Raw genomic sequence first — 16276 nt, 5'->3', positions numbered from 1 at the left:
TACTACCACTAATATCCCACATCATCCCGTCAGCCAGAGCTACCCGACTACTACCACTAATATCCCACATCATCCTGTCAGCCAGAGCCACCGGACTACTACCCCTAATATCCCACATCATCCCGTCAGCCAGAGCCACCGGACTACTACCCCTAATATCCCACATCATCCCGTCACAGCCGCCGGACTACTACCCCTAATATCCCACATCATCCCGTCAGCCAGAGCCACTGGACTACTACCACTAATATCCCACATCATCCCGTCAGCCAGAGCCACCGGACTACTACCACTAATATCCCACATCACCCCATCAGCCAGAGCCACCGGACTACTACCCCTAATATCCCACATCATCCCGTCACAGCCGCCGGACTACTACCCCTAATATCCCACATCATCCCGTCAGCCAGAGCCACCGGACTACTACCACTAATATCCCACATCATCCCGTCAGCCAGAGACACTGGACTACTACCCCTAATATCCCACATCATCCCGTCAGCCAGAGACACTGGACTACTACCCCTAATATCCCACATCATTCCATCAGCCTGGGGTCAGAACCAGAGCGCTGAGTGGATTTGCCCTGACTTCCATACCAATGATCCCTTTAATAGTAGCCTGGGGTGAGAATCAGAGCGCTGAGGGATTTACCCTAACTTCCATACTGGAGATCCCTTTAAGAGAGGCCTGGGATCAGAACCAGAGCGCAGAGTGGATTTGCCCTAACTTCCATACCAGGGAACCCTTTAAGAGAGCCTGGGATCAGAACCAGAGCGCTGAATGGATTTGCCCTGACTTGCATACCAATGATCCCTTTAATAGAACCCTGGGGTCAGAATAAGAGCGCTGAGGGATTTGCCCTAACTTCCAAACAATGATCCCTTTAAGAGACCCTGGGGTCAGAACCACAAAGCTGAGTGGAACGGTCCTAACTTCCATACCAGGGATCCCTTTAAGAGAGGCCTGGGGTCAAAACCAAAGCGCTGGATGGATTTGCTCTGACTACCATACCAATGATCCCTCTAAGAGGGAAGATGTGCCTATAGGATAGAGGATGTGTGATGGGTATATGGGCACGGGGGGGGGGGGGGGTTTGGGGAAATTCATTTCTGTCATGTGTTCTCTGCTCCTTTCTGGGGGGGCAGACAATGGCTGGAGCTTATGTTTCCGGGGATGCTAGATTTCTCCCACCACGTTAGTGTCTGCTGAGGTTCTTTTAACCAGCTCTAGTGGAATGAAACATGCTTCGTGATTGGTTGGTGATACACACACACTCAGATATATATTTTTTAGTATTACTTACCATGTACAAATTCTTGTTGACCCCAATATATTTGCCATTGCCACAGCCCACATCAGCCACGAGAGAGCCTGCTGATAAACTCATAAGGAAGTCCACCACCTTGGGCCAAGGAGAGTGTCTTGTGCTGCTGAAGTGACCAGCGATATCTTCATAGACTTTGTGAACATATTGCTTCTCCAGGGACTCGGGCTCCAAGTCACTGACTTGAGGAGGAGATTTCTTCACTAAGCCTTGCTGGCTATCACACACTAATGGATAAGCTGTATAGATATATAAAGAGCAGAATGGTTCTTTTTCTTAAGGGTATAAAAAAAAAAAAACGGTATTATCAAAAAATAAAAATCCTAACAATTTTTAAAAAGCATCCTTGAAATATTCAAGTTTTCACAGTGGCTACTTGAGTAGGCCGACATTACTTGGATCTTACTTTACAGCTTTGCTGTATAGACTTGGACATGGCTGTCAGAGTCATCTAGTTATCAGTGGAGACACAAATTAATAAATGGCAGCTATGTTGTAATGTTTAAGGCCAAGGAGAAAAGGATCAGACATGTTAAAAAAAAAAAATCCAACAAGCTCAATGCTTCATTCCATGGCATGAGCTTCGGCATTGGAAAGGGTAAGTGTGCATGTGTTCTCATTGGGGACAGGGGAATAAGCGCCTCCATAGATGTGGGACAGAGGTTCATCTCCCATAAATCAGAAGTTAGGGCCAATATCATTCCAACAAGTATGAAAGCATGATCTCATTAAGAAACAGTAAAAAAAACAAAAACTTTTTCTTTATCTCACCCCCCCCCCCCCCCATTTCTGAGTTTCTACACTATTACTTTTGCCAGGAAAGGTTGAATTTTCCCAGTGGTGGTCGTTGCTAGGGAAATTTAAAGAAAAAAAAAAAACATTCATTAAAATAAGCTCTCCAAGTAATACATGAATGGCTCAGTGCCGCCAGAGCCAAAGCCGCGCTCCATTGTGCATCAAGGAGGCGAGCCCGAGCTCAGGACCATTATGTGGCCTAATAGGGTCTACAGACTGGCTGGGTCTTTGTAGGAAGACTCCTGTAATATGGAAAAAAAAAATATATATAAAAAGATCATTTATATGCGAGACTTACCACATTTACATGAGCCATGTCTTATTTTTCTAAATGTAAAGGATGTCCTCGTACCCCTCCTGCTTAGGGTCAGCTCTCCTGCATTCCTGCTGACTGTTTCCACCTTCTGTCCTTCCGATACTTGAACGACATCAAACTTTCTTGGAGTGATGCTGCAAGGAACAAAGTTCAGTAATTACAGGGATCGGATAAGACTGAAATAGATTCAGCAGTGAGGTGCTGTAGAATTACGCCGGTTCTGAGCGGCCTCTCGACATCACTCGGAGAAGAAAATTGTTTTGCTGTTGAAAAGGAAATGAAGTGGAAATATCCATAAACAGCTAATGAACTGACCAGACTCAGACGCTCAGCTCCTGGGAGAACCTACACTTTGTGCTGATCACACACCAGTCATGAACTTCAGTTCATATCACATTCTCCAGCAAAACAGTCATTTCCCTGTCATCCAGGTGGAGAAGAGACGCTTACGGGGGATGTATAAATGCTCCTTGCTCTATGGGCACCTTAAGTGAGATGCCAAAACCTGGAGCCATGGGAGAAGTCACAAGAGAACAGAGTAATATGGACAAAGGCATAAGGCCGCGTAATTCTTAGCCTAAGATCTATCCTAGTATCTAATAATTAAAATGTACTTTGTTAGTGGAACAGCTCGTTTAAGAAATACATTTCGAAATTAGTAGACTGGTAAAGAGATGCTCTTCTGTAAGTGTGGTCCTCATTAGGAGGAAGAAAAAAAAAAAAAAAGAAATTTTGCAAAAAGCCAGGATTAAGGAGAACATCTTGTTGTTTCGCAGAACTGTGCTTCTTCATGGGTTTAGTTATGCTAAAAAATATTCGTTGGTTAAGTACGTGACGGATGAAAGGGAGCATGGTCACTGGATCAGAGTACACAGGGCTCATGAGTAAGACTTTTTAGTTGAAACGCGCTAATCCTCCTTACTGGTGTGCTCAGTGTTTGCTATGTATATTTTTAAAGAACAAATATATTTTTAAGTTGTCCAATAAAGCTTTGTAAAGTTGCAGCCACCTCCGTCTTGAGCTGGATCACATTCCTTCTTCTCTTGTTCCTATTTGATGTGGATGCTCACCACAATCTGTTCTGGGCGTTGGCAGGCTTGGGGATTTCACTGCAGACTGGTAAGCTGACTACACTTTTTTTTTTTTTTTTACTTATACAAAGCATGATTGATCCATCCCCGTGCTTGTTGGTTGGAGAGATGTTCTTTTCCTGAAATTCTGTGCCCTTTTTTCTCCACACATACCTTTGATCAGTGTGGCCAAAGAGTTCGGTTTTAACCTCATTAGTCCACAGGACTTGTTTCAAAAATACATTATGCTTGTTTAGATGTTCTTTTGAATATTTCTGAAGATTAATTTTATGGTGAGGATGCAGGAGAGGTTTTCTTCTTGTAACTCTTCCATGAAGGCCATATTTGTGCAAATGTCTCTGAACAGTAGAACAGCATCAAAGCTCCAGAGTCTGCTAAATCTTTCTGAAGGTCTTTGCAATTAAGCAGGGGCTCTGTTTTGAATCTCTAGCAATCCTAAGAGCAGCTCTCACTGAAATTTTGCTTAGTCTTCCAGACCTTATCTTGACCTCCACTGTTTCTGTGAACTGCCATTTCTTAATTACATTTCGAACTGAGGAAAGGGCAACTCGAAAACGCTTTGCTATCTTCTTATAGCCTTCTCCTGCTTAGAAGAACCCACGGCTGCTGTTTTTTGGCACAAGGATAGAGGCGTCTCGGTGTTTATAAAGTTGGGAAATGTGCATCACCTGGTCTTTCCTAACGATGACTGAACAAGCCATAACCCTAACAGGCTAATTAAGGTTTGAAACCTTGGTCAAAGTTATTTGAGCACACAAATCTCCAAGGCTGCCCTTAACTGTTCACAATGATGGTCATTTTGACCAAGGGTGCCCAAGCTTTTACATGCCAATGCAGTTGCATATTCTTAAAATGAACCTGTCACACTGAACATGCCGTAATATCTGTGGGCAGTGGGTCTTACAGGAGACTCTAAGCAGATTAATATGGAAACAAAAGATGTAGAATAAATCTCTTCATTGATCTAAATCTCTTCTCATACTGGGATTAGGAGTCCACTAGGAAGCCAACTCACTGAGTGTCAACTTTCTTTGTATGAGTAAGCAGGCAGAAATAAATGGCATTTTTTAGGTGCAATGACATAGGTCAATCTGCTGCTTCAGAACATGCTGCTTACAAATCAGACTGCATCTTCAATGTGATAGCTTCCCTTAAGGGAAGAGTCAGACGGCCATATAACTGATGAGCGTCGTCATGCAATGCTCGGACTGACCCGTCAGCTCTCCTAACCTGAGCGGGACAGCTGCATAGAAATACATGCTGTCACGCTTGGGTCAGGAGAGCTGACGGCCAGTCCAAGAACTGTGGTGAGAATCTCGTCAGGGTTATATGGCCGTGTGACAATTCCCTTAAGGGAAACTATCACATTGAAGATGCAGTCTGATTTTAAGAAAGGCCATCAGAAAGATTAGAAGCACATAAGCACCACGATCAACAAATAGTCAAAATTACAACAAGTGAGTGAATTTAGAAACAGGATCATCCAATTTCCCCCTTAGGGTAAAAACCACCATGCTTTCCAAGAGTTACAGCAGAAAAAAAAAAAAAAAGGCTTTTTTTGTGGAAAGAATCTTTTTTCTTTCCTTTGTCCGTTTCACTTTTATGTAATTTCTGATTGCATTTTATTTAGGCTTCCCCTTGTCTTGTAAAGTACAGAGTGCCTTTACAGAGGGAAAATGCCTAAAGAAAGGTCAGATTACCTCTTTAAAAGGGAATCTGCAAGCATGCTTTTGCTATTTAATCTGAGAGCAGAAATATGTGGAGGCAGAGACCCCCGATACCAGAGATTTGTCACTTAGACAATCAGTGTTTTATGAGCAGGAGATTATCACTACCGGACTAGGTCTCATGTGCCAACCAGTCCAGCATATCTGTGTAACCCCGCCCCCAGTACTGATTGGCAGCTTCCTGACAATGAACAGTGTACACAGGGGTGTGGGGGCGGGGTTATACACAGCTCAGCGTTATGACCACTGTTCCATCTACAACAGATAAAACAAGGACTCACTCTAAACTTCACCAAGCAGCCCAGTAAGTAACACATCGCTGGAATCAGGGGCCTCTGTCCCTACAATGTGCTGTTCTCAGATTACTAATGAAAAATCTGCTGACATTCCCTTTAACCACTTGGTGTGAAGTGCTTGTAAAAACAATCAACTCTGCAATTTAATCTTACTAAAAATCCTTTCCATTCACATTGGCATATTGTGCAAGTTTTTTTTTATTATGAGTAAAGGAGTAATTTTAATACTAGGTTAGGACCATCCCGAAAAGGGTCACCGTGGCACGGTGGGATGGCTTATACGGTTTTGTGATCAAAATCTTGCCAAGTACCCTATATTACCTTCATGCACTATTGCTGTTTATTGATTTACTGCAGGGTGTTGGCTTATTATGTCTTTATCCGTTTAGTGGCCAGTGTGACCATGTGCCTACACGCTGCATGCACACCAACTCATACTCGTCTCTTTTGGTTCCCTTTATCACTTGTGATCAAGACGGCAAATTAAGTAGCGCCCATATTTAGGTGTGCACGTTAACTGCATAATATTTATATATACAGTATGTATGGATTTAGTATAGGTTTATAGTGACAATCAACACCCAAAACATTTCCCCATACATACCCATGGGTCCACAGATATCTAGCTTCTCCACTCATCACCAGCAGGCTGCGCGGTGGCACCTTCACCGAGACACTGGTGCCATCCGGGTGTCTGAAGTCCATGACAATCTGCAGGAACATACCAGTCCATCATTGAGCACTCATCTGATTTTTGACTAAAAAAATATCTATAATAATAAATGCCCTAACCAGCTTCCGGTTGTAACAACTTCCGTCCAGTTGTAACCGGTGACGTCACCACACACACACGCACATGTTAACCCTCAACACACCACACCGCCTCAACACACACTCCTCTCACCTTTCACCTCCACTCATGTCCACTCACTCTTTCACTCCACATACGTTCCTTTCTCTCACTCCGTTTCTCATACTCACACCGTCATCGTCGCTGCCCCGACATCTTCCTCCGCCGCCGCGATCCAGGATCCAGACGTTCTCCAGGCCGCCATGTTCTTGCGGGACGCCATCTTGGATGTCGTGAAGTCCCGCGAAATTCAAGATGGCGTCGCCGCAACAATATGTCGCTGGCGTGGACATCGGGATCCAAAAAGATGGCGTCGGCGAAGTCTCGCGAGATTACGCCGACGCCATTTTGGATCCCGATGTCGCCCATGCCAGCGACATGTTGTTGCGGCGACGCCATCTTGAATATCGCGGGACTTCACGACATCCAAGATGGCGTCCCGCAAGAATATGTCGCTGGCGTGGGCGACATCGGGATCCAAAATGGCGTCGGCGTAATCTTGCGAGATTTCGCCGACGCCATCTTTTTGGATCCCGATGTCGTCCACGCCAGCGACATGTTGTTGCGGCGACGCTATCTTGAATATCGCGGGATTTCACGAAATCCAAGATGCCGTCCCGCAAGAACATGTCGGCGGCCTGGAGAACGTCTGGATCCTGGATCGCGGCGGCGGAGGAAGATGTCGGGGCAGCGACGATGACGGTGTGAGTATGAGAAACGGAGTGAGAGAAAGGAACGTATGTGGAGTGAAAGAGTGAGTGGACATGAGTGGAGGTGAAAGGTGAGAGGAGTGTGTGTTGAGGGTTAACATGGCAAGAGGTGTGAGGCTGTGTGCACACGCTGCGGATTTTGCTGCGGTTCCGCAGCGGTTTTGGCCGCTGCGGACCCGCAGCAGTTTTTGCTGCGGTGTACAGTACCATGATTCCCTATGGGAATCAAAAACCGCAGTGCAGACGGTGTGGAATTTTCCGCGCGGATTATCTGCGGTTTTCAATCCGCAGAAAGAATTGACATGTCAATTCTTTCAGCGGATTCTCCTGCGGTTTGCCATCTCCTCTATTGAGGAGATGAAAAACCGCAGGGCAAAACCGCAGAGCAATCCGCAGGTAAAACCGCAGGTCTAATTACAGGGCCAATTTGCCTCTACCGCCATAACTACTGCTGCCTTGCTCCTCTGACTGTTCACTGCCTGTGTCTAATTACAGGGCCAATTTGCCTCTACCGCCATAACTACTGCTGCCTTGCTCCTCTGCCGGTGTCTAATTACAGGGCCAATTTGCCTCTACCGCCATAACTACTGCTGCCTTGCTCCTCTGCCGGTGTCTAATTACAGGGCCAATTTGCCTCTACCGCCATAACTACTGCTGCCTTGCTCCTCTGCCGGTGTCTAATTACAGGGCCAATTTGCCACTACCACTTCATAACTACTGCTGGGCAATTACAGGGTCAATTAGTATCTGTTTACTCTACAATACTCCAGGACGCCTTCTTCACTGCCAGATAACTGCCAAATAGACTCCTTTACCTGTGCCAACATGAGTCATAACAAAAAGTATGCCAATGCCAGTGAAAGGAAAGCAGCTTTAGCACTATGACAAAAACAACGCCGTGCTAATGAGACTCCTGAGGAAAAACACCATCGCCTTGAGAAGATTAAGGCTTATAAATGCCGTCGCCTCACACACGAATCTCCTAACTCTAAATCCATAAGATTGGCTGAAGAAGCCTCTGCACGCCGTCACCGCCGACAACAGACGGCCTCTTCCTCATCATTATTATTAGACTCACAACAGGATGCTTCCACATCAGCATGTGGAACAATTTACTGCTACACTTCATCCCATATGCCGTTCACTGACATAACTAATCAGCAATCTGTTTCTGCCCTATCAATACCACCATTCAATACTGATGCACAGTATGCCAATGCCAGTGAAAGGAAAGCAGCTTTAGCACTACGACAAAAACAACGCCGTGCTAATGAGACTTCTGAGGAAAAACAGCATCGACTTGACAAGATTAAGGCTTATAAACGCCGTAGTCTCACACACGAATCCCCTAACTCTAATTCTATTACATTGGCTGAAGAAGCCTCTACACGCCATCACCGCCAACAACAGACGGCTTCTTCCTCATCATCTATAATAATAAATGCCCTAAGCAGCTTCCGGTTGTAACAACTTCCGTCCAGTTGTAACCGGTGACGTCACCACACACACGAACATGTTAACCCTCAGCACACCACACCGCCTCAACACACACTCCTCTCACCTTTCACCTCCACTCACGTCCACTCACTCTTTCACTCCACATACGTTCCTTTCTCTCACTCCGTTTCTCATACTCACACAGTCATCGTCGCTGCCCCGACATCTTCCTCCGCCGCCGCGATCCTGGTTCCAGACGTTCTCCAGGCCGCCGACATGTTCTTGCGGCGACGCCACCTTGGATTTCGTGAAATCCCGCGAGATTCAAGATGGCGTCTCCGCAAGAACATGTCGCTGGCGTGGACGACTCGGGATCCAAAAAGATGGCGTCGGCGAAATCTCGCGAGATTACGCCGACGCCATTTTGGATCCCGATGTTGTCCACGCCGGCGACATGTTCTTGCGGCGACGCCATTTTGGATCGGCGAAATCCCGCGATAGTCAAGATGGCGTCGCTGCAAGAACATGTCGCCGGCGAGGACGACGTCGGGATCCAAAATGGCGTCGGCGAAAACTCGCGAGATTTCGCCGACGCCATTTTGGATCCCGACGTCGTCCACGCCGGCGACATGTTCTTCCGGCGACGCTATCTTGACTATCACGGGATTTCACGATGCTCCAGATGGCGTCGGCGTGGACAACGTCTGGATCCAGGATGGCGCCGGCGGAAGATGATGTCGGGGATCGTGGAGCAGCGGCGATGACGGCGTGAGTATGAGAGACGGAGTGAGAGAAGGGGTCGTATGTGGAGTGAAAGAGTGAGTGGAGATGGTGAAAGGTGAGAGGAGTGTGTGTTGAGGAGTGTGTGTGTTGAGGGTTAACATGGCAAGAGGTGTGATGCTATCGCATCCTCCCGATGCGATAGCATCGGGCCATAATCTAGTTTATATATAATGAAGGATAAGTTCTTTTTTTGACCCAACGGTCACTTAAAAGGGAACCCAAAATGTAAAACACTATTAGATTGCAGATATGGGGTTAATAGAGTTCTGACACTATGGAGCTGCCGCACTGAGAGCCCCGCTGCCGGGAGGAAATTAACTTTCTTCACCCCAGCAATGTTCGGCGTTCAGTCATAGGGGTAGGTCAGCCGGTTCCGCTCACCGCTAAGTGTATAGAAAGCAGTGGCTGTAACCGAGCCCCTGTACTGACTGACAGCAGCACAGCATTAGAACCTGTTGTCAGTCAGTGCCAGGAGCACGGCGGCACCCCTGTGGCTGAACTCTGCCGGGGTGGTGATTGAAGTTTGTTTCCTTCTGGCATTAGGTCATCAGAACGCTATTAACCTCATAAGTGCAGGTTAATAGCGTTATTCTAAATGACAGATTCCTTTTAAGTATCATTGTCCATTAATTACTATTTTTCAATTTTGTAGGCCTCTTAGATGTGAAAACGCCAGAATCAGATGGGCTTCCCTGATGCCGGCCCCAGCTCTCCCCCAGTCTTTGTTAATATGGCTGCCAACATAACTAAAACACCATGGAATAAATGGCATATAATAATAATGATGGCTGCAGCCAATCACTGGGCTGTGCGGTCTGGTACGAGTGACTGGCAGCAGTCACCAAGTAATGTGAGTGACGTCCCAGCTGCTGCCTTATAGAGACCCTGACAACAGTCATAGGACACAAAAAATCCCCGACAAACATACGGCATACAAATAAAACATGATTAATAAAAAAGGAAAAGTCACACAACTCCTACATTTCTGAAAGTTGATAAGATACACATTGTAAAATTGCCACCCATCAGTTTCCATTCATTTGGGTCACCATGCAATTTTGGATCACAGTAACGTAGAGATCAAACCAAAAATGTCACAGCCAAGACCCCCGATGCAGAGAAAGCCACGCATCCTATGAGCCTGCGAGCCAACGCAACCTATGAGCCCGCGAGCCAACGCAACCTATGAGACCGCGAGCCAACGCAACCTATGAGACCGCGAGCCAACGCAACCTATGAGACCGCGAGCCAACGCAACCTATGAGACCGCGAGCCAACGCAACCTATGAGACCGCGAGCCAACGCAACCTATGAGACCGCGAGCCAACGCAACCTATGAGACCGCGAGCCAACGCAACCTATGAGACACAAGCTGGGGACACCTGATCTAAGGATTTAGATGTCAAAATCAAAGCGTTATCTAGCCATGGCAGTCACAATGAAAGTCTGATTGCCAACCACTGTCGAAGACATTTATAACATAGTAACATAGTTATTAAGGTTGAAGGGAGACTTTAAGTCCATCTAGTTCAACCCATATCCTATCCTAACTTGCCCTAACATGTTGATCCAGAGGAAGGCAAAAAAAACCCATGTGGCAACATCTAAGAAAATGAAGCTACGGCCAGTATCCATTAGGTCATATCCACATCTTACGGCTATGGCCTGTTTCACACTTCCGTTTTTGACCAGTGAGTCAAAATCCGCCGTTTTGGAGAAAAAACGGATCCGCCATTTTCCTTGGCGGATCCGTCTCTCTCGTGCACTTCTCGCCCGACCTCCGGCCTAGCATCGTGCGATCTCCTCCTCTCACGATCGCTACTCGCCAACTTCCCGTGATGATCACTCACCGCATCTTCCCGATACCACTACATCCAGGTAATAATTTTTTTTTTTTTTTCCCCAGCCGCGGTTCGTTTAAATTTTTTACCAATGGCGGATTCGTACATCCGCTGACCCCCGTTTGTCAGTCCACCTGCGGATCCGTTTTCCACTATTTTGGCGGATTTTGACTGACAGAAAAAACTGAAGTGTGAAACAGGCCTATATCTTGTGTTTTTTGTTTTTGGAAAACTACATTTTATCTCACCACTGAATAAACCCTTCTAGTAAAATGGGAACTACAGAACAAATACTAGAAGTGACCAATAGTGGTCTTGGACTCGGTCAGGGGACAGGCTTCCTCTCAATACAGAGAGGCCTTGAGGCAAACGGGTTGTGGTGGTGACTGGTGCCATTTCTTGCTTGTACTAAAATGAGGCGTTCAGCTTCTCACTTTCCAAAAACCAGACCGTCAGACACGAGGGGCACAGCCAGCGTCTGCACACTTATGAATATTGCACAAGCGCTTTGTCCAGATTTTACTACTGAATTATTTGTGAAGTTCTGCTTGCCCTCACAGGCGGTGCCCCTCGGGGCGATATCTGGACATATGTATGTCAAAAGGAAACTTGAAATCATTCCCAGAACCTAATTTGTACGAATTTGAGGACTTTCTGTGGCTGGCAGCGGCACGGGTGGTACCAGGCCCCCTCGGCTGTCCATATGGGATTGTTATTGCTGACAAAGGCTACAAATTCGCCCAAGGATCATTTCTGTTTGCCATCTCTTAGCAGCAATAAATCTTACAAATCTGTATCTCCCACTTAACAGGGAGGGATGGTGAGAAAGGCATTTCCAAAAAAGGAAAAAAAAAAAAAATGGCTCCTGATATTATACATAGGCGGAATATTATTCTTGTGTGTAGTAGTTTTCTGCGACCAGTGGCCTTGTACTGCTCTCCCAGGAGGTTACGGCTGCAGACCAAAACCACTTGTCACCTATCCAGAAGAAGAGTTCTTACTGCTGGCAACCCCCACTAATCACCAGAAAGAGGGTACCACCATTTAAATAGAGAATGAGTTGAGCATGTGCGCTCCCGCTACATGCAGATCTATGGCGCTGGTGGAATAGCCCTGTCCAGCACTACTATCTCCAGCTGGTCAACAGGCTTTGGAGCAGCAGCGCACAAGCTTGACCATCCTTCCAGTGAGTGAATAAGTGCCGATTCGGGGAAAACTATTTTAACCCTTTAAAGGGATTTTGTCACCCTCAAAATGTATTTAACGAACTATAGATATGCCCCCATAACAATCATACCAGCAATGTACTAGTGGTACCCTGTCTGAGAAAAGAACATTATTTCGAATGTAAAGGAGTAGACGTCAGTGACCCCTTGGCATTGCCAAGAACTCGATGCACCGTTACGCCCCCTCACTTTGAACGTTGGGGACTTCCCTCTTTTGACTGACAGCACTCACTTACCAGAGCTCGTGCTGTCCCGAGTGTGAACACATGTGCACTGGCAATCTGAGCCCGGGCGCGGACACAGCAAGCAGGCAGGTTCTACCACCGTGCGGAGGCCGCTCATTACACAGTGTGGTAGATCGGCTCACTTGGCTGCACACGGAGGTAGACAAGTCTTTAAATCTTCTGCTGTTTTTTTAATACATGTGGCATAAACCAACGCGAAGTGAAAAATAAACACGGTCCTTCAGGCAAAACGGTATGAGAATAAACAGGGGAAAAGAACCAATCACACAGTGCCTATATAAGATGCAATAATTTCAGAAGAATATAATAATAAAATTATCAATATCAAATGTGTGCTGGAATCAATCCCCCAAAAAAAAGGGGATGGCAGACCATCCGGGTATAAATGAAAATTGAAAAAATTCAAAGATGGGTTGAAATAAAAACCAAGATGAAAAAGATGATAAAAAATATTAATAATAACAATAATAATGAATGATACAATATAATATAAAAATACCTTTATTGAAATATTGGCACAACAATTAAATACATAAAATTGTGTATATATATAAAATAAAATAATATAATGACATATACAACCACAAAAGCAATATATTTATGGACAATGGAAAAACCAGTCCATAACAAAAGGCTTAATTAATGATCCAGATAAAAAAAGTGCATAAATAAAGTAACATAAAATATCTAATAAATGTGTCCAAAAGTGCAAAAAAGTGCAAAAAGGTGCTGATGTGCAAAAGAATTATACATATAAATCGCCGTGAGGCGAGTGCAAGACACAAAATAATACCTGTAAGCCAATTGGTGCTATATGGGTTGTATAAGAACGCGCCCCAGGGGGCGCGTTCTTATACAACCCATATAGCACCAATTGGCTTACAGGTATTATTTTGTGTCTTGCACTCGCCTCACGGCGATTTATATGTATAATTCTTTTGCACATCAGCACCTTTTTGCACTTTTTTGCACTTTTGGACACATTTATTAGATATTTTATGTTACTTTATTTATGCACTTTTTTTATCTGGATCATTAATTAAGCCTTTTGTTATGGACTGGTTTTTCCATTGTCCATAAATATATTGCTTTTGTGGTTGTATATGTCATTATATTATTTTATTTTATATATATACACAATTTTATGTATTTAATTGTTGTGCCAATATTTCAATAAAGGTATTTTTATATTATATTGTATCATTCATTATTATTGTTATTATTAATATTTTTTATCATCTTTTTCATCTTGGTTTTTATTTCAACCCATCTTTGAATTTTTTCAATTTTCAGGCAAAACGGTATGCAGTCTCTGCAGCTGCGGGGATCCGCCTGCTCAGGGTTTAACAACCAGGTTCAGTACAGTTTGACACAAAACCACTTCTCTGGAGTTGCCGGCTCCAGACCTACTGAACACGGAATGTCTCTGGAGGCTGACTAACACCCCAGACCACACCCTGGGGGGGGGGGGGGGGGGGGTGGAGGTAAGATGGGACAACCTCCCATCCGCTCTATGGTTGTCCACAAAAACCCAGCCCTTAAAATGGCCGATTAACCCCTCTCAACACTTAGTGTGCTGGAGGAAACTTCTGCGTTTCAAATAACTGAAGCCAATAGCCTCTGTGATACATATCTCCCCTCCAGCACTTTGCCAGTCACCTTGTCAAAACGGATAGGCCTGGAAGTGTAGCATGTTCAGAAGCCAGGGAGAACACACCCGCTTACTGTGTGCGCCTGGGTTCAGGCCGTCAGGGCGCATGTGCATGCACTCAGGGCAGCACACGTTCAGGAAAGTGAGTGGTGTCAATTAAGAGGGGAAGTCCACAACATGCAAAATGAGGGAGCATAACTGTGCGCCAAAGCCTCCTCATTTCCATACTGAAAGTTACAGTGCTGGCATGATCTTTATAGGGGTTCAGTCCCCTGTATCATGCTAATGAATAGAGGGGACAGACTCCTTGTAAGGACAATTTAGTTCTTGGGATTTCATTTTTTTCCAAGAGCCATTACTTTTTTTATTTTTCCGTCAATATACCCGTATGAGGGCTTGTTTTTTTGTGGTACAAGATGCAGTTTTTTACCACATAATATATGGGAAAACAAGTCCAAGTGAGGTGAGATGTGAACAAACTGCTATTCCAACATAGTTTTCGCTTTTATTGCATTGATCGTGCAGTAAAAAAAATGACCCAGTAACATGATTCTTCATGTCAGTACGATTACGGTAGTACCAAAATTGCATGATTTTTTTTTTTTATTATTTTAGTGGCTATTCTTTGTAAAAAAAAAGAAAGAAAAATTTGGTTTGTATCGCCATTATCGGAGACACAAAAAGTTTCTATTTTTCCATCAATGCAGCTGTATGAGGACTTGTTTTTTGCACATAGAGCTGTATACTACTGATACTATTTTGGATACATATGACGTTTTGTTTGCTTTTTATTGCATTTTTGGGTGTTCAATTTTTTGTTTTTTTATTGATGTGGTATAGGGGATGCTTAGAATTTACTTTTGACACTTGTTTTAAGTCCTTTTAGGGGATTCCAACCTGCAATTGTTGTACTATCACCTGTAACACTATAGTATTGCAGTATGCACTGAAAAAAAAATCTCCTATAAAGCCCAGCCTACGGATGGAGATCCACCTTGTGAATAGTGGACGTGCACAATTTAAATGCCGCAGCAAGACACTGACAATGGCAATTAAGTGGTTAAACAAGACTGATCACAGCTCAGCTCTGATCGTTGTTAGAGGTAGGTGACTGCAGAATAACACAGCTGGCGCCTGCCCAATCCATACACCAGCACCCACTGCATATACTGGTACATCATGTAGCAGGAAGGGGTTAATGGGCTTGCGGAGGTTGTAATTTAAGAGTCAGCGTGGTCTTACAGGAAGGGGTGGTCAGTGCCAGCTGGGGGTTGTAGTTGACAGGTAGGACGTTACAGATGCCGTGGTCAGGAGTATGCACCCATATACAGTACGTCAGCCTGAGATCGTGGAGATCGATGGACTCAGCTGACGGTCCAATGTGTATGGCGGCCCCACGATAAATGATGTAGGGGAAGATAAAAAAAGAAAAATCTGGTCTTTCTGATGACCGACAAACCTTTTCCTTTTCTGAGAGAGAAGAGGATTTTGGAGTCAGCAGCCAGTGCTCCCGTATATGGAGGAAGTGGGTGAGAGCTGCCGGCCAAACCATATAATTTCTATCCAATCATACCAATATATATCTAAAATTATTGGATGTAAATGGACAATTAATCCATCAGAAAATTGATCTGTTGTGTAAAAAAAAAAACAAAAAAAAAACACAGGATTTTTAGTTGCTTACCGTAAAATCTGTTTCTCTGAGCCTTCATTGGGGGACACAGGAACCATGGGTGTATGCTACTGCCACTAGGAGGCTGACACTATGCAGAAAAAAAGTTAGCTCCTCCTCCGCAGTGTACACCCCACCGACAGGAAGTAGGATGTTCAGTTAGTGAGAAAGCAGTAGGAGAAGCAATCTGTAATGATATAAAAACCACAGATACACAAATCCACACTGTAACAATATTACCGTATACAGTAAACCGAGCTGTTCAACTTGGGAGGGTGCTGTGTCCCCCAATGAAGGCTCAGAGAA

At 44.8% G+C, this 16276-nt stretch overlaps 1 protein-coding gene across 2 annotated transcripts in view; it reads right to left on the bottom strand.

The window, feature by feature from the left end:
- Window positions 1-16276, bottom strand: part of ALKBH8 (alkB homolog 8, tRNA methyltransferase) — a 66749-nt gene that overhangs the window by 21847 nt on the left and 28626 nt on the right. For both annotated transcript variants that reach the window (XM_073583018.1, XM_073583019.1), the window contains exons 8-10: window positions 6160-6266; window positions 2424-2575; window positions 1310-1569 (exon numbers count right to left, since the gene is read on the bottom strand). In XM_073583018.1, coding sequence (XP_073439119.1) covers window positions 1310-1569; window positions 2424-2575; window positions 6160-6266 — 519 coding nt within the window. The remainder of the gene's footprint in view (window positions 1-1309; window positions 1570-2423; window positions 2576-6159; window positions 6267-16276) is intronic.

The sequence above is a fragment of the Dendrobates tinctorius genome, unplaced genomic scaffold (assembly GCF_039654945.1).
Source record: "Dendrobates tinctorius isolate UK_male_01 unplaced genomic scaffold, ASM3965494v1 ptg000075l, whole genome shotgun sequence".
Taxonomy (NCBI): Eukaryota; Metazoa; Chordata; class Amphibia; order Anura; family Dendrobatidae; genus Dendrobates; species Dendrobates tinctorius.
Note: the sequence above shows the minus strand (reverse complement) of the source record. Positions and strands in the feature narration are given on the sequence as shown.